This window comes from Danio rerio, chromosome 15 (assembly GCF_049306965.1).
Source record: "Danio rerio strain Tuebingen ecotype United States chromosome 15, GRCz12tu, whole genome shotgun sequence".
NCBI lineage: Eukaryota > Metazoa > Chordata > Actinopteri > Cypriniformes > Danionidae > Danio > Danio rerio.
Genome location: NC_133190.1, coordinates 20750822 through 20772259, shown reverse-complemented (window position 1 = coordinate 20772259; position 21438 = coordinate 20750822). Strand labels below are relative to the sequence as shown.

General features: G+C 36.1%; 1 protein-coding gene across 5 annotated transcripts in view; it reads left to right on the top strand.

Annotated features, from left to right (window-relative positions):
* The window catches only part of zbtb16b (zinc finger and BTB domain containing 16b), a 111887-nt gene that overhangs the window by 32146 nt on the left and 58303 nt on the right, over nucleotides 1–21438 (top strand). For 3 of the 5 annotated variants that reach the window (XR_012390766.1, XR_012390765.1, XM_693182.8), the window contains exons 3-4: nucleotides 4159–4256; nucleotides 16188–16274. Coding sequence is in view for 1 of the 5 variants with exons in the window: in XM_693182.8 (XP_698274.3) it covers nucleotides 4159–4256; nucleotides 16188–16274 (185 nt within the window). In the remaining 4 variants the exon portion in view is untranslated. Of the gene's footprint in view, nucleotides 1–4158; nucleotides 4257–16187; nucleotides 17469–21438 lie in introns of all 5 variants that reach the window. The other 2 variants (XR_012390767.1, XR_012390768.1) reach the window with 2 other exon arrangements.

Below are 21438 nucleotides of genomic sequence, written 5' to 3'. Positions count from 1 at the left end.
ATGACATTCACTTTAAAGCCAAAAGGCAACATTTGGTAAGGATAACTTATATTAACATTCTGCTAAAATTACTCAATGAATGTAAATATTCAGTTGTGTATTAAGCATATAATAAAAAAATTTAAAAAAACGAATTAACTGTGTTTATATGGGATATACACAATTGGCTAGTTGGTGAGTTAACTAGAGTCTTAATCCGTTTTAGAAGTAGTTCACCCCAAATTGGATCTCATTATATTGATATATGACATCGTAGGTATTCTACAGAAAAATAAACGTTGAGCAGAGAACAACAGAAATCTTACAAACCACATGAATTTTTCCCTCTGACAATAATCGTCTTGAAATAAAATGCATTGCAAAAGAGCTGTTACAGTGTTTTAGCAGTGTTATTATGAATTGAATTGGACAGTTGCTATTACTATTAGTATATTAAAGCAACAATGCTAGCATGTTAAAACTTTTAGAAATATATGTATACACAAGGCAATTTCAACAATCTGCAAGCCCACAATTACAAGTGCATTAATGCAGTCCTTTTATAAACCTCAGTATTCGTTGTACAGTGTTTGTAAACCTTAGCTGCACAATAATATTCCTTTTCAACCCAAAAAGCAGCATTCAGTTAGATAACACTAGTGTTTATCCAGGGAACACACCAATCTGCAGATAGCGTGTGTTGGCTGCCGACAGCGGTGCTCAGCGTGTCCACTGCGGTTGAGTGGATATTGTTTATAGGAGGCTGGGCTCTGTCAGCCGCTCTATTTCAGACCCTGTGTTGTGGCTGCAAAGGGGGACGAAGCAGCAGATGCTACAGATTGTGAAATGCAGCTAAACACACATTCCGTCTGCGCCCTCGACCAAAAGGCTCATGACCTGAGCAGCAAGTAAAATGACCGTTATCTGAGGGTGTTGATTTGACACTTGAATGGGAATTAGCAGCTAATTCACTTTTACTATTCTGAATGATCTTCGACAGAATGTCCTGGAATGAATCTTTTAGTGGTAGAGAGAGTTGGCTTTAATAGCTTTTTTTTTTTTTTTCAAGGTGAAATAATATGCCCCTGTTCATAATGAGCCCGTGCATGTCTGGCAGCGCCCTGGTTGCGGAGTGGTGATAATTAAGGGCTCTATAGCAGGAATAAAGGTTACGTCTGCGGCGGGTTCGCTCGACTGCTCGCTGATGCAGCGCACGCGCCGACGGTGCGTCTGTGTGTGTGTGTGTGGCTGGAATTCACATGAAAGGACTCGGGCGAGAGAAGGGAACAGTGGTGGGCGGGGGACGAGTCGTTGATATGTACAGCGTGACTCAGTTAAACATACCGAACTGCCGGGTATTTCAGGAGCATCTCATACGGTTTAATTAAAACAAATATTTAGAGTTAGAGGACAGATTGAACGGACAATCTGCATGTTTGACTCTGACGGGTGTTTTTTTGGCCCTACGCTTCACTCGCGGCTACTTCATTGAAATGGAGTGTATATATTTGTTCAGGCTCTTTGTGTACCCTTTCTCTGAGGCATGTTTAATTTTTGATAAAACCAAGCCATAAATGTTTTCTCTCAAGCCACCGGGTCACTACGTCTGGACGGTAAATATTTCATAGCTCTGCGTTGGTTTGTAGACAATCTGGTTGCGTTTCTTGAATCCAGGTCTGGGTTTATTTTAAGCATCGGATGATGGCATATGCTATTCAGTTCATTAACGGCTTTTGCTGTATTAGCCCTAATTGATTCAGACCTGCTTGATGAATATTTCGAGAGCCTGAAGTCTTTGAAGTACGTGCCCTAAACCTTTCACAGCACCCTGTCGAGAGTATCATCAAAATAAACTATGAGCCACAGACGCAGGCGTGTTTTGAATATCAAGTGTGGATTTATGAAGCTGCATTCCTAAATAAAAATGTGTTTTTTTTTTATCATTGAAGGGAATGGTTCATTTTAGTAAATGAATTTCTTGCACTATGCACACAAAGTGATGATTTTGAGAATGTTCAAGCTGATTTGTATACAGTGAAAGTAGAAAGAAGCAAGGCCAAAATGCACTGTTAAAGTATTATATTTGACCCTGGCCCACAAAACCAGTCTTTTGTTGCACTGGCAAAAGCGTAAATAACTTAAATAAGTCAAAGTTGTGAATTTTTCTTGTATATTAAAAATCTTTAGTTTTGACTGTTCAATAAAGATCATGTTCCATGAAGATATTTTGTCAATTTTCTACTGTAAATATATCACAAACTTATTTGTTTTTTGTTAAAATGCAATGCTGAGAACTTAATCTGGGTTTTATTCAAAAATCCACTTACTGTAGGGCTGCACTGTAAAACAATAAATCCGTAAAATTTACAGGAAAAACCAGCAGCTGTGGTTGCCAGTATTTTACCGTTAAACATACAGTAAACTACCGTATTTCATTAATTTACAGACGTAATATGTCTGTATTTTGAATTACCAACATCTACACATCTTTTGTTTCACAGATAGACATGTTAACACAGCCATATGCAAGTGGTGATGAGAAAGTTACATAATGAACCAATGCTCATCACAAACAACGTTTCCCACAAGCAGAGAAGTGTATCAGTGTATAAAAGGTGCTCAGTGTCATTCACACAGCTACTAAACACCAGTATGGTAACATGCATAAAATTAAAGTCATGAAATAAACATTGTTTATCAACATTAGATGAAGCAAAAATCTCTAATGTACATAACTGATGGGAAAACAAATAAAAAGATCCATAGTAATGTCAACAAAAAGCATAAAAAGTGATGTGCCACGCAGGGAGATCTGGGAAAGTCAGTTTACGGTTATTCGCTGTATATATTAAAAAAACATACTGTTAACCACGTTACGGATTTTAACTGTAGCATTTTTACAGTTTTTTATTTTTACAGTGTGGGTTATAAAATCTGTATCGATATTTATTGACCAAACACCTTTTTCATTAATTATTAAAAAAAAGTTTGGTACGAAGTTTTGGTATGAAGGCTATAGTCTTATTAAAAAGTGCCTACTAAGTACGCTCCTTGCACAGAATGCCAATAAGCTTAGGGTGTAAATTGGGTGTAAATTTGTCATTTCCAATAAAGGCACAACTTGCATGACACGGACATGACTTGCAAGCAGCACACACGTGACGCACACGCATTTTCCAAGTAGACCTAATAAAAAAACATCTGAACTTAGAGTGCACCATAATTCATATAAGTAGAACTAACCAATCTGCTTCACGCTTTGTATGGAATTTACATATTTCAGTAACGGCAGACTAATTACCTCAGGTGAACACAGCACATCCAAACACTGCAGCGCTTTTTACTTTTCTCCATAAACTTGCATCTGAGCTGCAGCAGGGGTTTGTCCGTTTATCATCCTCTGAGAAAACGGTTGATGGTCATACAGTTATGAGTCAGACCACATGTAAAAACGAGTTCTGTATAGCAGCAGTGAGGACATTGTAAAGAAAAAGGATGCAAGGATGTCACCAGAGTAGCTTTTTGGTTTCTTTTCTCATGCATCCCATCCACCAGTTCCCCATCTGAAAGATTTTTTAGCACAGGGTATAATGTTGTCATTGAAATTCACAATTTGTAATGTCGCAGTGTGTATTTGAAAAATGATGCTTGGTTCCTTTATTTTTAAAGCTCAGCTTTGATTATCATAATTTGATTTGTCTACAGAGTTTGAGGTTTACTGTATCATTATTATTGACAGCCTGCAGATTGTTGAAAATATTTATATTTTTGACTATTAAAAAAAAATATATATTTTTTTTTTGACTATATATATATATAATATCATTATTATTACTTGTTCATTATTAGAATTGCATTATTAGAATTGCTTAATATTCTAAAGAAAAGTTAGTCAGTCTTCCTGAGAAGACCTGTTGTGTCAGTTTTGAGGGTGTGGCTATCTGTTCAACCAATGGCAGAGTAAGAGGAGCGTTTGAAATATGTTTGAGAACAATAACATTTTAAATTATTCTGTTTGTTCACACTGGTGATGTAGAAATGACTATTTTAACAAGCAACTGTTTACACATTGATAAACTCATTTAGTAAAAGCCCACATTACCTGTAAATTTGAGATCAAGTTTTGACCCTCTCTTAGTGTGCACCTGTTGAGTTTCTCATTCTTAATTTCATTCGCAGGAAACTTCACGGCGGAGTGAAGACCTTTGGCTGTGAGTTCTGCGGAAAGCAGTTTCTGGACAGTTTACGGCTGAGAATGCACATGCTGTCTCATTCAGGTAAAACACTGCGGTCACACACAAACACAGTAGCCGATAAGGATGAAAACACAGGTTACAGTGCCATTGCACAAGTGATATGTGATCACTGTTGGGCAACAAGTGTCAAGCCCTGCTGCCCTGTGTTTGTCCAGCATGTACCGCACGCTTAACCTGCTGTAACAGATGGAACATTGCACTTGTGTGCATGGGTGACGCAGTGTTTGGTTATCCCCGTCTTCCCAATTCCCCTTCCACTCTCAAATGCATCTCAACTGTTACATTTCAAGCCTGGCAGAGGTCCAGTCTGGGCACTTTGCCATGTTATTAGTACAGTACGTACAGTGTATATTGCCAGCTTGGTTTTTTCAACCATTGTAAGGAGGAGGTGTAGGACACAAACACACTTAAGGGAGGGATGGATCCAGTTGTTTATGCACATTCAAAGCCATAATTAAACGATCATGTTGAAATGATGCTGTTGTGTGTTATGTAAGCGTGTGGTATTGTTTCGTGCCGATGTGTGCTATTAACTTCGAACTTTTGCCGTCGCATTTTGGTTATCAAAGGGGTCTGTTGCATAACCGTAGACATAAAATAAACCAGACGCAGACTGCAAAAGTGAAGTGTAGCACTGAAACAATGTGCTTTTGGCTTGTGTCGTTCAGCTGTCTTCCTGTTTTTTATTGTAGCTCCCTTTTTAAGATTTTTCCCTTTCGGGTTTTGCTTTACAGCGTGTGCTGTGCGGTTGACCGACGTTGCTTTTTTATTGTCTTATTCTCTATAACTTTTAGCACTACCAGTTAGAAGTTTGGAAACAATATTTTTTGTTGTCTTGAAAGAAGTCTCTTCTGTTCAGCATGGCTTCTTTATTTGATCAAAATTTCTATAATAGGGAAACATTTTTCCGATTTTATATATGATAAATAAACACAATATTTGCTCAGAAAAAGATGATATTTATTAAAATACCATCTATTTATTGCGAAGATGTGCACAAATACACAGATGCATACATTCTATAAATAAATACAATAGTAGCCAGAAAATAAAATATATACAGTGCTTTCCACACGTAGAGTTCAGTTGGGCCCAGGTATATTAACGGCTGCCCAAGTATATTTAGTGACACTGAATCTTTTCTACTGTTATTAACATCCTTTCCTTTTTTTGTATCCGCACAATAACAAAACATCCACAATTGATTAAGTAGAGGAACATCTTCTCCCGTTTACCTGTTTGGTTTTGTGTGCACGAGACCTGTCAGCACTCCCACAGACAGTCTCACGTGCTCTGCAGACCAACAGAGACGTGCCTTATTGGATCTATGGGAAAATTCATCTGGCCAGGTTTAAATGTAGTAAAATGTCCAGGATTCAACTTTTGCTTTCACTTTCTAAAGCTCGTATGCATTTTTGCATCATTTTTTTACTTAAGCCTACTTTCACTTGGCTTTGCAACTGACCGCGAGTGCGAGAGAAACAATAAATAATTATTTTTTTATCTGAATGACTAACTTTACTATTTACTCGAAGAGAAATAAATGAACAAAACTGTTTTAAACTGGCATCAAAATGTATGTACACCATTAGTGATGGTTATTCAACACATTTGCCTTTAAAAAAATCTACAGGTTTGAATCTTGTAATTATGATCATTTTAAGAGATATTGTCTGTTTTTATTATTTTTTCTGCATTTATTTCCCATTTTGCTGATTATTTTAATAATTTGATTATGTTAATATATTACATAGGCTGTTTTATATACAAATCTAAAATGCTTTGGCATTTAAGTTTGCTTTGAACTTGAAAGAAAAAGAGAAGCAGATTTGACCTGTCAGTGGGTGTAAGAGAAATTGTGGATGTCGTTTTTTTACTTTAACCTATTGAAAAGAAACAGTGTATAATAAATAATATTATTGTTAAAAATGTAATTATTTATTGTTTGTCGCATAAAGTTACAATTTATGTGATCTGGGTAAATGTGTTTCAATTCGGCTACCGCTAGTATATTTCAAACCTGTGGGAAGCACTGATATATATATCAGTCATTTCCCATTTATTAATATTAAATAAAGGTTGCCCTAAACTTATATATGCCTTAATTATGTGCATAATAACAATAATCAGTCTGTCGGCACCGGTAGCCTAATGGGCAATATGCTGACATACAGCTATGGCTATGTCCTATCATGTGAAGTTTATTTATAAACTAATTTTCAGAGGATCAAGTGCTTACGGCTGGTCCTACATTCAATCATTACAAATCAGACGATTCCTAAGCCACTATAAATGCCCTAAGTTCCATATAACAGCCATCTACGTTTTGATGAATCCCCCCTTACACCGCTACTACTCCTTCTTTCCTAGATAGGTGGCATGGTTCCCCAGTGGTTAACACTGTTGCCTCACAGCAAGAACGTCACTGGTTCTAGTCCTTACCAAGCTAGCCGATGTTTTTGTGTGGAGTTTACACGTTCTCCTTGTGCTCACGTGGGTTTTCCCCCGGGTTCCCCGGTTTCCTCCCACCGTCCAAGAACATACAACATAATAGTATCTGTTCATTAGCTACTAAAGCAGGAGAGTTCTCGAGACCTACCTGAGCTCAAACTCTCGCCTTGCAAATGGGAGAGAGCCACGGTTTCGAGGATCTTATGAGCTCAGGGCTCTCTCCTGGGACAGCATGCCAAACAAGCTTTACAGTCAATCATCAACTAAGTTAAAGCGAAAAGCACCAAAAATAAATAAGATTTTCTTTTTTTAAGCATAATAATAATAATCAGTCTCTAGACAATGCATATAAATCTATCATTATTTATTACCAAAACATTTCGAGAGGAATAAAATCTGCACATTTATGCCAAAATTTGACAGTTGTCTTGCCAATAAATATTGGCCTATTATTATTTATTGTAAACATTTTAGTGGGGAACAAATTATAATAAAATATCATCTAATAAGTAAATCTTGCCTGTGTTAGTTGAAGTAATACCAACATTAAAAAGCATTTATTGGATTTATTGTCTGTCTGTCTGTCTGTCTGTCTGTCTGCTTGCTTGCTTGCTTGCTTGCTTGTTTGTTTGTTTGTTTGTTTGTTTGTTTGTTTGTTTGTGTAAAAATGGTGGAATTCAAACTTGTAAACCAGCTTGAGAATCAGGAATCCTAGAATGTGACTGATGCATGTTAAATCCAGTAGTTGCCCACAATAAACTGTGCTTTAGAGGGGAATGTCCTGTTTCAAGTGGAGGGGAAATGCACTCAAACTGGCAGGAGCACGTGCATGTCTGTGTGTGTATGTGTGCATGTGTGTGTGTGTGAGTGTGTGTCCATCTGTCTGATTAAGTCTCTGGTCGTCTCTCTGGAGGGTTTGTGAAGCCCACCTCACTTGACTTTATCAGCTCACATTTTTGTCAAGATTCTGACAGCACTCTTCTCCAAATGAACCGAAAATCTCCCTCTCTTTTATGTCTCATTCTCCATCTGGCTGTTTTTTTTTTTTTATCTGTGCTATGTTTAATTCACATCTTAACATATATACAAATATAATTTAGAAATTAAATATATATTTTAATTGAAGTAGATTCCCAGTAGTAAAAGGAACAAAAAAATGAAGTCAGTTTAAGTATTGATATTTGATATTGATATTTAATTAAGTCGAATACACACACACACACACACACACACACACACACACACACACACACACACACACACACACACACACACACACACACACATACTCTTCTTCTATATCTCCATCCCCATCCAAAAACACCTGCCAGATATCTCCATCTGTTTCTTTTTGTGTGTGTGTGTGTGTGTTTACAAAAGCAAGAGGAAGAGCTTTATTATATATATTTTTTTCCTCCCCTTCCAAATCCGAACCTCTTAATCTGTTATAAATCAATATCATAAACACTGGCAACAATATTCAGCGACTCCCACATTTAATCTGCTGGTAATCCGCCGATGCACCTGTTCGCGTGTGACGTGAAGCACAAACGAGATCGAACATTCGTCATGTGCGGCGCTCGGGCTGTCAAGATGTTTTCTCTTAATGTCTTTCTCTTTTTTGCTGGGAGAAGCCCTGCTCTCAGAGCCTGGCCGCGCGCCAGCTCTTCCCTCGCACTGATGACATCATCAGCTGCCGGCAGGTCTGGATGTTCTGCCAGCATTCTGGAGCATTTATGATTGCTCGCAGATGTGTGTCCAGGAACATACTGTACCCAAATCCCAAAATTAATCAAACTTGACTGCTCTCCAAGCCACTGCTCTCCGAAATAGAGCGAGCGGCGGGGTGGAGGGAGGACGCTGGCGGAGTCCTAAATAAAACAAAAAATGCAAGAAAGAAAACAGAAATGTCGGCCACGGGCCCTCGGAGGCAGACAGGAGAGGATGGAGCAGACGTCTGCGCTCCGCTCGAACTCTCTGCTACAGTACATGTGCTCACATGCCTGATCTGACACTTTCTGACAATACTGTGCACTGTCACTTAGCATGTGCTGTATTTGTTCCAGATGACAATGGATTTGGCATGAGAAGTAGCTGATCTGAGGACTATATTTTTCCACTTAAATTGGGGATTTTGGCCAGTTCTGCCTCAGAGGAATTGAAATATACAAAATTGTATGTCATTTTTTTACTGTTGTGTTTTGAATTCATATGGAATTTGTAGTAATTATTTGATGTATTCACTGAACTGCCTTAAAATTGTGACAATTACTGTACATGTTGGTGAAATAATTGCATTTTTGTTTTCAACTTCGCCAGTTTTAACTTAATATTTAATAAAATTTTCTTTACTTTTGTCACAACCAATTAAATAAGCTAACTTAAATTCCTCCATTTTTACACACATACAAGTAAAATGTTTTCAATAATAAAAAAATCTATTAAAAATATAAAAATGTGTTGTATATTAATAGGGTTTCATGCAGTGCAGTGGGTAGCACAATCGCCTCACAGCAAAAAGGTCCCTAACTGGGTCAGTTGGCATTTCTGTCTTTAGAAATGCTGTTTGCATGTTCTTCCCATGTTCACATGGGTTTCATCCGGGTGCTTGGGTTTCCCCCACAGTCCAATGACATGCGGGTATAGATCAATTAAAATTGGCCGTAGTGCATGTGTGTGAATGCAAGAGTGTACAGGTGTTTCCCAGTCTTGGGTTGCGGCTGAAAGGGCATCCGCTGTGGCGACCCCTGATTAATATAAGGACTAAGCCCTAAAGGAAATGAATGAATGTATAATAATATTTAGTTACATTTATTACAATTGTGACACCCAGGTAAATACACTGACCTAATTTCCTTCGTTATTGCACTCAGGGATAATATTTAAACCTGTTTCTGGATATGTTAGGTACTGTTACTGATAGAAAATTGATTTTCTTTGTTACTAGCAGTTTTATTCACAATAATGCTAATTTTAGTTTCTTTATTTTTGGCAATGTTTTTAACCCTGTTACTGAAGGTTTTGTTGACAGAAAACATTTATTTTAAAATATTTTCTTTATATTAATAATTTATATTAATTTACAAATTATTTTATTCTTTTATTTTATGTAATATCTCCAACCCTATTACTATCTGTTTCATTTGCAGAAAACATAATACTTAATTTAGTTTTATGACATACTGTAAAGACAAATTTACTTCAATCAATCAATTTAGTCACTTTCAGTTTTATTTATCAAAAATATAATATTTAGTTGTAATATTTTTATTTATATGTAATATATATTACATATTGTTATATGATATAATTTAATTTAAATGATATAATTTTATATTATATTATGTTATATTATTTTATTTTTATATCATATTATATTATTTTGTTTTTATATTATATTATTTTATTTTATATTAATTTATATTATATTATTTATATTATTTTATTTTTATATTATATTATATTATATTATATTATATTATATTATATTATATTATATTATATTATATTATATTATATTATATTGTATTATATTATATTATATTATATTATATTGGAGAACAAAAAGGAAGCTAAATATTTATTATAAATAAAACATTTTATTCATATTTAACCATGGAAAATGCATTCTGTTTCTCCATTGGCCTCTATCGGGTGGATTTAACCACTCATACCTCATCGACCAGTGGATGTCAGCATACTAATAAATCACCTTTCTTCATACTTTGTCACAGAGGTTGACAGAAGGCTGTTTATAACAAGCATTAAACCCTCCGTGCTATGTTTATATTTAAAGCTGCTTCAATATTATGACCTTTGTGCCTCCATTATTTAATGATTGTTTTCCTTCGCGACCTATTATATTGAACTAACTCTTGCAAATTACAAGATAAATAATGTGTTTTTAGAGGTGATGTCCTAACAGTTGCAATTTATGCTCGTTAATCTGAGTCTTTAATTTGCAAGTGAGTGAAAATGGGGAGGGGGAATGAAAACTAAATAATAATAATAAAAAAAAAAACTAATTCAGTCTTTATAGCACATTAAAGCCCTAGATCTTCAGGCCCATCATTGGATTTTTGCTGCTTTACATCCTGACGGTTGCCAAGTAGCAGAAGCCCTTGTTTTCTAATGCTCTAATTTGGTATTCAGCACGAGATTGAATCTTATTTTTGTATGCCAGACAAAGTGTTTTGATGGAGGGTGATTGCAGCCAGTCTGGAGGCTGTTTGGGCTGTTTTTCACGAGTAGTACAGTGCACAATGTGCTGTCTGAAACAGAACACAAGCCTATTGAACGTGGGATCTGCTTCTTGGTTTCTAAATAGAAATGTGTGCGAGAGAATCCTGCATCAAAACACCTCAAATTAGACACGTGACGCTGCCTAGATAGACTCCTGACTAGGTTTTGAGACTGTAGGGGTGTAGGTATCTGAAAGGTAGCCAGTAGCCTTCACTAATAAGACAATAATAAAGAGAAAACACTAGCACTTTCGTTCATGCGCATCGGAAATGTTCTCCGAGGCAGAATTTACGCCGGCGCTGATGAGTCACACCATCAAAGTAGTTTTTTGAGCGCGGTTTGTAATGATTCTGTAAATGAGTGCGTTTTTAAACTTTAAAGGGCTTTGGTCGTCGTCCAGAAGGAATGAGAAGAAAGTGTGTGTGGAAAGAGGCTAATTTTAGGTGCTAGCTGGCTGACTTGACGAAGCTTGTGGGTGCTTTAATGAGTCATAATAAAGCCATTTCAGGCCAGCTGAGTGAAAATAGATACTTGATGAGCCGAAGGTCCTTATACAGTTGGATTTTATAGATTTTTTTTTTATTACTATTATGGAAGTCTGAATTGGAATAGTATAATCTTGCTAGCAGAAGCCATGCTTGGTGGATATTGTGTCCAAGCCATGTGTGGTGAACCAAAGACTGCGTCTTCTTCTCTGTTTTGAGGTCTTGTCCCTCATGAATTGTTCAGAAAAAGCAACGTCAGATGACCATTTCCCCTTGTTCGGTGTGCGTGGTTTATTGAAAGTGTTTCTGAAGTGATGGAAACATCCTGGCCTACTTCATAATGGGCCAGCAGCTCCACAGGTGGATCCAATACTATTAATAGATGGATTCCCTCAGGCAGACGATGGCCATCAGAACAGTTATTTAGTCCAGTTATTAAGGATCGCTGGTTGCAACTGGGTTAAATGATTCTTTTCTTTCTTTCCTTGATCGTGCGTGTGTATGTGTGTGTGTGTGTGTGTGTGTGTGTGTGTGTGTGTGTGTTTGTGCATGCATTTGTACACTTTGTATATGTATTTCCATCTGTGCAGGTGACTCATACGATTAATGATACCTTAATGGGGTGAATTTTTCATTGCCTATTTTTAAGACCATTAAGATCTTTCTGCATTGTTACATTATTTTCATGATAAATAAGCAGCTTGACCCCTTCTTGTTAGTGTAATGTGAAATATTCTTATTAGCATTAATGTAATGTGAAAGCAACAAAGGTTTACTAGGGAAATTGATTTATATATACTGTAGCATCCGTACCTGATGTACAGCCACCGGTTTATTATAAACTTGTCCAAAAAGGTAAATTTTTTTTTTGTTATGTAGTAAATAGAATATAATGACAATCATAACACTGCCTGTTTTAAATAAATTGAAGAATCAGATGATATATATATCACTTTATTAGGCACATGTGTCCAATCACTCGTTAATACAAATTTCACATGTTACGCCTATTAGGACCAATTGAGCATCTTGTATGTATTTATATCAGAATATAGGTGACATCTCTTTCCATCAACATTCTGCATAACTATTATATTTATGTAAAAATATAACAACATATTCTGACCTGTTCATATAAACTGTATATATAAAAAATAGCACTAAGTGATTATACAAACTTTTGTATTTTTATTTTTAGTTTTTACAGTATGTTAAAATCTAGTGGTTTAAACTTAATAGTGTCAAAGCTAAAAGTTTTTAAAATGATGGTAAATTTCAGTTATGTTTTTTGTGTGTATTTTGATTATGTTATGAATTTTTTCTCTGTGTCAAATCTTATTAGGATATGTACAGCCTGTAGACCATTTTCTTTTATCTGTCCCCCATTCTCGCTTTAAATCAAAAGGTGATCCAGTTTTCTGTGTTGCTTTGATAAAAGCTTTTAAAAAGTCTCCTTCTGTCCATCATTGTATCCTTTGAATCTAATTTAGACTTATTTTGCTCTCAAGCTTACAATTGATTATTTTTATTCTTATACTTTATTATTTAGATTTTTTTTTATTTCTTTATTTTATTGTAAAGCACTTTGCAACAACTGTGTGCTCTATAAATATAGTTTGCCTTGCATTGCCGTGTCTGAAAATGCCTTTAAAGACTTGTTTGTTGTACAAACAATAGTTACATTGAGTGTCATTTTATTGAGTGTCTTCTGTGAATTATTTTTCTTAAAAAAATAATAATAATATTGAACTAACATTACAAAAAAAGTCAAACTGGATGACATGAATGGCTTAAAAACCCCTAATATATATATTTGTCATTATAACAAGCCTTACTGACCCCGAAACTTTCAAACAGTAGTGTATTGTAATGAAATATAACAGGCTTGACAGGCTTGATGTGATTTCACCCTGAAGAAAGCAACCTTGGCATTGATAAATGAATTACGGTGGATCGAAATCATCTGCTTTTACAGGAAAACATGAACAGTACCTGCCTGCGGGAGCGTCAACCTGAAATGACCTTTCTTATTATATGATTATCATTTATTACTGCTATCTCTACGAACACATAATAAATGGGTATAGTGTTTTGTTTGTAAGAAGAGACTCATTGTACATGTCATAAATCAGTCTGCAGATACAAAGCGCTTTTAATATCCTTTAGGACATGTTGCTGTCTGTTCTGCCTCGGCTTATGCTTTACGGTCTTTTATCAAGACAAGACAAGAGAAAAGCTGCCAGCTCTTGTAGATAAGAACATCTCTTTGATTCTGTCAAGGGACAGTATGTTACTCGGTTGATGTGTGTGGGGGAAAAAATGAATGATGTTTAATGTCATAAACAACTCATACTTTGAAATAACACCGTTTCAGCCTTTGGCATCGTTTCTGTTTTCTTTTCGCTTCATTTTACGGTTTGATTTTATAAACATGAGCTTCAAAAATAGTGTGCTTGACAGATCAACATTCTGTGTTTTGCTGCTTTCCCGTCAAGAGCATTTGCTCATGGTTCTGTTTTAGAATGTAATCTGTTTGGAATTTTACATTGCTTTATATTTAAAGCTTCGCAACTTTGATCCTTATTTGTGTGTTGATGGTATTATGATAAATATATATTTTATGTATGTGGTAAAATGGCCCAAACTGTTGTTAGATAAATGAAGATATAACAAGCAAACACTTTCTTGAGTATATTTGATAATCACAAGCTATATTTTTGTCAGTGAATATCAGACTATCACTTTGAGAGAGCTTTAAATTTTTGAAAAATATTAAAAATGTAGGCGAAAAGGTGGCTCAGTGGTTAGCACTGTCACCTCACAGCAAGAAGGTCACTGTTTTGAGTTCTGAATGGGTTTAATTGGGGTTTCTGTGTGGAGTTTGCTTGTTCACCCCAAGTTGGCATGGGTTTCCTCCAGGTGCTCGGTTTTCCCACACAGTCCAGACATGTGCTATAGGTGAATTGAATAAACGAAATTGACCGTAGTGTATGAGTGTGTATGGATGTTTCCCAGCACTGGTTTGCAGATGGAAGGACATCCGCTGTGTAAAACATAGGCTGGATAAGTTGGTGGTATATACAGTGCATCTGGAAGGTATTTATAGCGCTTAGTTTTTTACACTTTTTTTTTTTATTTTACAGCCTTATTCCATAATGGATTAAATTTATTTATTTCCTCAAATTTCTACACACAATATCCCATAATGACAATGTGAAAAAAAAGATTTTTTGAAATTGTTGCAAATTTATTAAAAAAAAAAAACATGAAAACACATGTACATAAGTATTCACAGCCTTTGCCATGAAGCTCTAAATTGAGCTCTGGTACATTCTGTTTCCACTGATCATTCTTGAAATGTTTCAGCAGCTTAATTTGAGTTCACCTGTGGCAAACTCAGTTGATTGTCTCGGATTGTCTTGAGCCACAAGGCTAGGTAAGGTTACAGAAAATTTCAGATGCTCTTAAAGTTACAATGAGCAGTGGCCTCCCTCATCCATAGGTGAAAGATGTTCGGAACCATCAGGACTCTTCCTTGAGCTGGCTAGCCCTCTAAGCTGAGTGATCGGGGGAGAGAGCCTTAGTCAGAGAGGTGATCAATAACCCGATGGTCACTCTGCCTGAGCTCCAGTGATCTTCTGTGGAGAGAGGAGAAACTTACAGAAGGACAACCTTCTGTGCAGCTATCAACTGATCAGGCCTGCATGGTAGAGTGGCCAGACAGAAGCCACTCCCTGCCTGGAATTTGCCAAAAGCCATCTGAAGGACTCTCAGATCATAAGAAACAAAATTCTCTGGTCTGATGAGACTAAAATTTAACTCTTTGGAATGAATGACAGGTGTTAAGTTTGGAGAAAACCAGGCACCACTCATCATCAGGCTAATACCATTCCTACAGTGAAGCACGGTGGTGGCCGTATCATGCTGTGGGGATGTTTTTCAGCAGCAGGAACTGGAAGATGAGTCAGGATAGAGGGAAAGATGAATGCAGCAATGTACAGAGACATCCTGAATGAAAACCTGCTACGGAGTGCTCTTGACCTCAAACTGGGGTGACGGTTCATCTTCCAGCAGGACAATGACCCAAAGCACACTGCCAAAATATCAGTGAAGTGGCTATACAACAACTCGGTGAATGTCCTTGAGTGGCCTAGCCAGAGTCCAGACCCAAATCCTATTGAACATCACTGGAGAGATCTGAAAATGGCTGGACACCATCACTTCCCATTCAACCTGATAGAACTTGAGAGGTACTGCAAAGAGGAATGGGCAAAAGTTCCCAAAATATATTGTCTATTGGGTGGCACGGTGGCTCTGTGACCGCTGCCGCTGTGTAAAACATATGCTGGAATAGTTGGTGGTTCATTGCGCTGTGGCGACCCCTGATTTATAGTGGACTAAGCTGAAGGAAAATAAATGAATATTGTCTATTTTAAAGTTTTCATTTTCTTTTCATTAGTACAGTCATAATATGACCTTAAAATATAAAAACGAGGAAGTGTCTTTTCATATTTCAGTTAATTAAAAACGTTTTGCTAACAAATGGGTAAAACAAAGGACAGTGTAAATATGTAAAGTGACAACAAATATTTAAGACTGTAGTGTGATCCTTCTATACAGTCGGTTTATCATGCCATCAAATGATTCTTGTTCTAAACATGATTGACAAGATTTTTTTTTTTTCACTGTTTAACCCCCATTTTTGTCTATGCATCTCTAAATCCACCGACCAGCTGGTATTGACTTGTTTTTGTGCTTTTCTTCTTCCTTCCAGCTGGACCAAAAGCACTAGTATGTGATCAGTGTGGAGCTCAGTTTTCCAAGGAAGAGGCTCTGGAAGCTCATCGACAGACTCACACAGGTAAACCTCATCTCGCCTCATCCAACCGCAAACCACTTGCTTAAATAACACTAGTTAACCGCGATGGAAAAACCTCCAGTAAAGGGTAGATGCGTCATGTACCAGTAGTAATCATGTTTATGAGCGTATCAAAACTCCATTCTGATGCTCTTCTATAATTCAGCAGGGAAGGTTTCGGTGCCCTCTACAATTTCAGCCAATAAAACGCGCTGTTAAAGGGCAGGGCGGCACACCGCTTTGGCAGAGCAGCAGTGCCATGTTTCACCAATCTCCATCACTTTGTCTAAACATGGCACGTACATAAGTTGAAGCGACTGTACTAAGTTACCAAAGTCTGTGAGTCACCGGCGCTTTGGCACGATCATTAACACGCCAACAGCGCTCAGCTGCCACCGTCCTGTCAAATATTCATATTTACTGACATCTGATGACTGCCAGCTTGCCTTTCAGTGTCACTACAGACTGTTCAATAATCATATATTCGGGTAGGTCAATGGTGTACTTTGATAGGGCTTGGCATGGGATGATGGATTGAGCGTAAACTTGTTTTTGCAGTCGCATACCTGAGTGTGCTCTGTCATTGAATTTGTATGTAGGCGTATAAATGTACGCTGGTAAAAGTGATTAGTTGACATCACGTAGATAAAGAGTGAACTCATTGCCTCATAATTATTATGTGTATAATTATAAAGGTTAAGTCAATGGGTTTACTGACCTCAAATCAACTTGCTTTAAAGAGATCGGCTTTACTCACTTTTTTGAAGTAAAGTAACTAATCACTTTTTACAATGTAGAGTAATGAAAATGAACACTTGCCTTTATTTCACATCTACAGAAGCCACACGATAGCTTTGTGAAAGGAAGAGCTTCGCCTCCAGTAAGCTGTTCATTCGAGAAGCGCTGCAACTAGATATTTGATTCAGTGATTCAAGAGCTGGATCATGGAAACAAATCATTGGGCTGCATCTGAAATTGCACAAGTGTATACAAGGGATGCACTAAATTTGTGGCTAAAAATGGCAGTTTTGGTTTTCCACAATAATAAAAATGAATGCAAATATGAGCTATTAAAATATGTTGTTTTAGACAGGCGATACTGTGCTGGTGCAACACTGGTAAAATGATGCCTCTCGATCTGTCCACTTACTGTATCTGCTTCTATTAGACTCATTCATTCATTTTCTTTTCGGCTTAGTCCTTTTATTAACCTGGGGTAGCCACAGCGGACGAACCCCCAACTTGTCCAGCATGTGTTTTTACGCAGCGGATGCCCTTCCAGCTGCAACCTATCACTGGGAAACACCCATACACTCTCATGTATGCCCTATGGACAATTTTTGCTTACCCAATTCACCTGTACCACATATGTTTGGACTTGTTGGGGAAACCGGAGCATGCGGAAGAAGCTCATGCAAAGGCAACCTCCACACAGAAACGCCAACTGACCCAGCCAAGGCTCGAACCAGCGACCTTCTTGCTGTGAGGCGACAACACTACCTACTGCGCCACCACGTCGCCCTCTATTAGACTATATGTTGTTAAAAAAGTGCTTAGAAGTGAATAAAGAAAAGGCATTGATTATTAATATTACTTATAATTAATCTGGTGACAGAGGTTTATCCTCAAAACATTAACTGCATAACTATAAATGCACTTTACACTATGCATTTATGCATTTTTTAATTATGCACTTATCCTCTCAATGCCATAGTGTATACATTTATTGTTCCCCCAAACTTATTTTGACTGAGCAGAAATTCACAATTCCATGTCAAATGACATTTAATGGTCTTACAGACACATAAAATATATTGTAAAATAATCTACCAAATGGTACCCATAATCATCTTGTTAGGACATTTTTTTCCTCACACAAGGCAAAAGAAACGCAGTCAGTTTTGTGCTGTGCCTGCTGGAAATATAAATGTGTGAAAATGATAAAAAGTTTGTGATTGATATAAAAAGTTATTATATAAAGTTAAATGTCAAAAAATCTTACCAAATTACTTTTAATAAAATATTTATTAATAATAATAATAATGATGATAAATTTAAAAAGATTAATTATTTAATAAAATAATCAACAAATATTAAAAAGCATTTCAAGATATTTCAGTTTTAGCCCAAAATTTCATTTAATTGAATTCTCAATGTTTAAAAAAGGAAAAAACATGTGAAAAGTACACACATGACCTACTATAATACCTCCAGCTAGAACTGTAATTGTGCGCCTGATGGACACTTTACTATAAAATGAAGCCACAGGAGAGGATTGCGAATTGCAATGAATCCATGCAACTGACACTGGTGGGTCACATGACGATTACAACATGGCGAACTTAATACGTTCAGGTTAAATTTATACTTTAGCCCACATATATTTAGCATCTAAAATAATACACATACTTCTCATCTAAACAAAATGATTCAAACATCCTTTTTATCCAGCTGATACATTTCACAAGAGATTGATTCATGGATTTGTGCATTATTGAATCAATGATTCAGTCAGAGCAGTTCTCTTTTCAGCAACTCGTTGATTTGAATTTCTCTACTGCTGTACATGGAAAGCTCAAGTTTAAATGTTTGATTGATACGGGATGTGATTTTTCATTGTTGAGAAGTAGACATGTCATCTGCCTTGGTGGCAATGTCAGTTCCAGTTACTTATATCAAAAAACGTGGCAAGAAATGCCACAAATGTTTCTGAAGCTATGTACAGCAGAAAATCATATTCATTAAAATAAACCTAAATCATAATTTATTTACAGTGCCTAAATGTCACGTAAATCTTGGAGAGGGTAAATAATATTGAGTCTTTAAACTGCTTTTATTCCAGTCAAAATAAAAGAAATGAAACTTTCTCCAGAAGAAAAAAATAATAGGCAATAATATTAACTTTTCCTATTTAAATTTCCTTTTAAACACCATTGGTATATTTAGCAAATAATAAAAAAAATTATCTTCAGCTGTATGTTAAATATTTAAACTAACACAGACTAGCCATGTTCCGACAATGTTTCTTTCAGATTACCTTTTAACGCCAGTCTCTAAATAAAAACTTATGGGTCCTAGGCAAGCTATATATCTGTGTAATCTTGATTTATCTTCTCTTCTTGATTTATCTTATCTTGTCTTTCACTCCCAAGCACAACTGAGACCCTCCTACCATTTGTTTCTGACAAAATTCAGTAAGTTTGCTATGTTCACCTAATGCGCTTGAAAAATAGACAATGGGCAAGCTAAAGGGACGAGTGTCACTTGGGAAGGAAGACATTTATAGCAATGACAGTGTGCATTTGCATTTAATTATGCATCACACAGTATTACAGTCTTTATGAAATGAATATTATGTTATCACAAATTGTTTAATAAACAGTGGTAGAAAGAGTACTGAAAAATCATACTCAAGTAAAAATAACATTACTTGCCCTAAAATATAATGCAAGAAGAGTTAAAGTGTCTGTTGTAGATATTATTCAAAGTAGGAGTAAAAAGTAGCCCTTTTAAAAGTACTCAAGAGGTGAGTATTACACTGTGAAAAGTAGATGCATTCACAAGCAGTTTGTGCAGGGATTTGTAAACGTAACATTCTGTAGTGCATTTAGTGATCTTCCTATATTTGTTCGTTCCTTTCAACCTTCCTTCCATTGTTTGTTTGTTCCTTCCTTCATTCATTCGTTGATTCGTTGATTTTTGTTCCTTCCTTATTAGGTCCTTCATTCATTCATTCATTCATTCATTCATTCATTCATTTTTTTCATTCGTTCCTTTCTTTCCTTCATTTATTTGGCCCCTCTTTCATTCCTTCATTCATTCGTTTGCTCATTCATTCGATCATATTTTTGTTTCTTCCTTCATTAGGTCCTTTGTTCAATAATTTATTAATTCCTTTCTTCCTTTCTTAGTTTGTTCAGTCCTTCCTTAAATCCTTCTTTCATTCATTTGGTCATTCCTTCCTTAATTAGTTTGATCCATCCATCATTCGGTCCTTCCTTCCATTCCTTGTTTGGTTCTTCTTTCATTCGGCCCTTCCTTTCATTTTTCATTCGTTCCATTTAGTGTTTAAGGCTGTTTGGTTATATCAGCTGTCATACAGTCGACATCCTTCATTTTTTCATCAGTGACATGTGGTCTATAAAAAGTCTCAGGGTCATTGCATGTAAAGATTTTGGACATATTCTTGGACATTTTAATGCTTCCAAAAGGTTTGCTGCATTTATAAAGTGCCCATGTCTTGAGGTTGTTTTGTATGATGCGATTTACGATGTGTGATTTGATTAGACAGGAATCGCAGGACTGATTTTTCTACTTTAGCCAATCACCATAAACAAGAAAGAAATAAAGTAGTGACTGCAGGTTGAAGGAAAATAGTGGAGTACAAGCACTGATACAGCAGTAAAAATTTACTCAAGGGAAAGTAAAAGTACACATTATTAAAACTACTTAGCAAATTACAATTGCTGAGAAAATCTACTCAATTACAGTAGTTTGAGTATTTGTAGTTTGTTATTTTACACCACTGTAAATAAATAATTTTTTGTTTAATAAATGCTTTTAATAAAAGATATTTAAATATCAGTTTTGGGCGATGACCACATGGTGCAACAATCCGTCAGAGAGAGCCTGAGAGACAGGCTGCAAACACTGTTTGGAAAATCTTTGTGCAGTGATGATGTTTATATTCATAAAAGTTAAGTCAAGTTAACATTAATTTGCATCAGTTTGATGTTTTATTATTTTAAATTGTCTTTCTGTAATCAAATAAACATGATATAAAAATTAAATAATTATAAAGTTATTTAATTTCAAACTTTCATAAAAAGTTAATGAATATAACATTGACTTCAAGTGAAACACAATAATAGTATATTCTGACTAGGCTTAAAACAATGTCCATTTTTGCTGGTGAATTGAAGTTATATGCGCCCTGTATAGAACACTATTTTAATCATGTCAACACCTATCATCTGCCGTACAAATGCAGAGGTGGTACTTTTCTCATCTTTTCTCAAAAACTTCTGTTCCAAAAGACATCAATCAAAATTTGTATTGTGCAATATGTATTTACCCAGAGAATGGTCACACAAACATGCTTATCTGGCTTTCAATGATGGAGAAGTGGGCATTTGAGTTCGCTGAATAGCAAAAAGTGTACGGAACA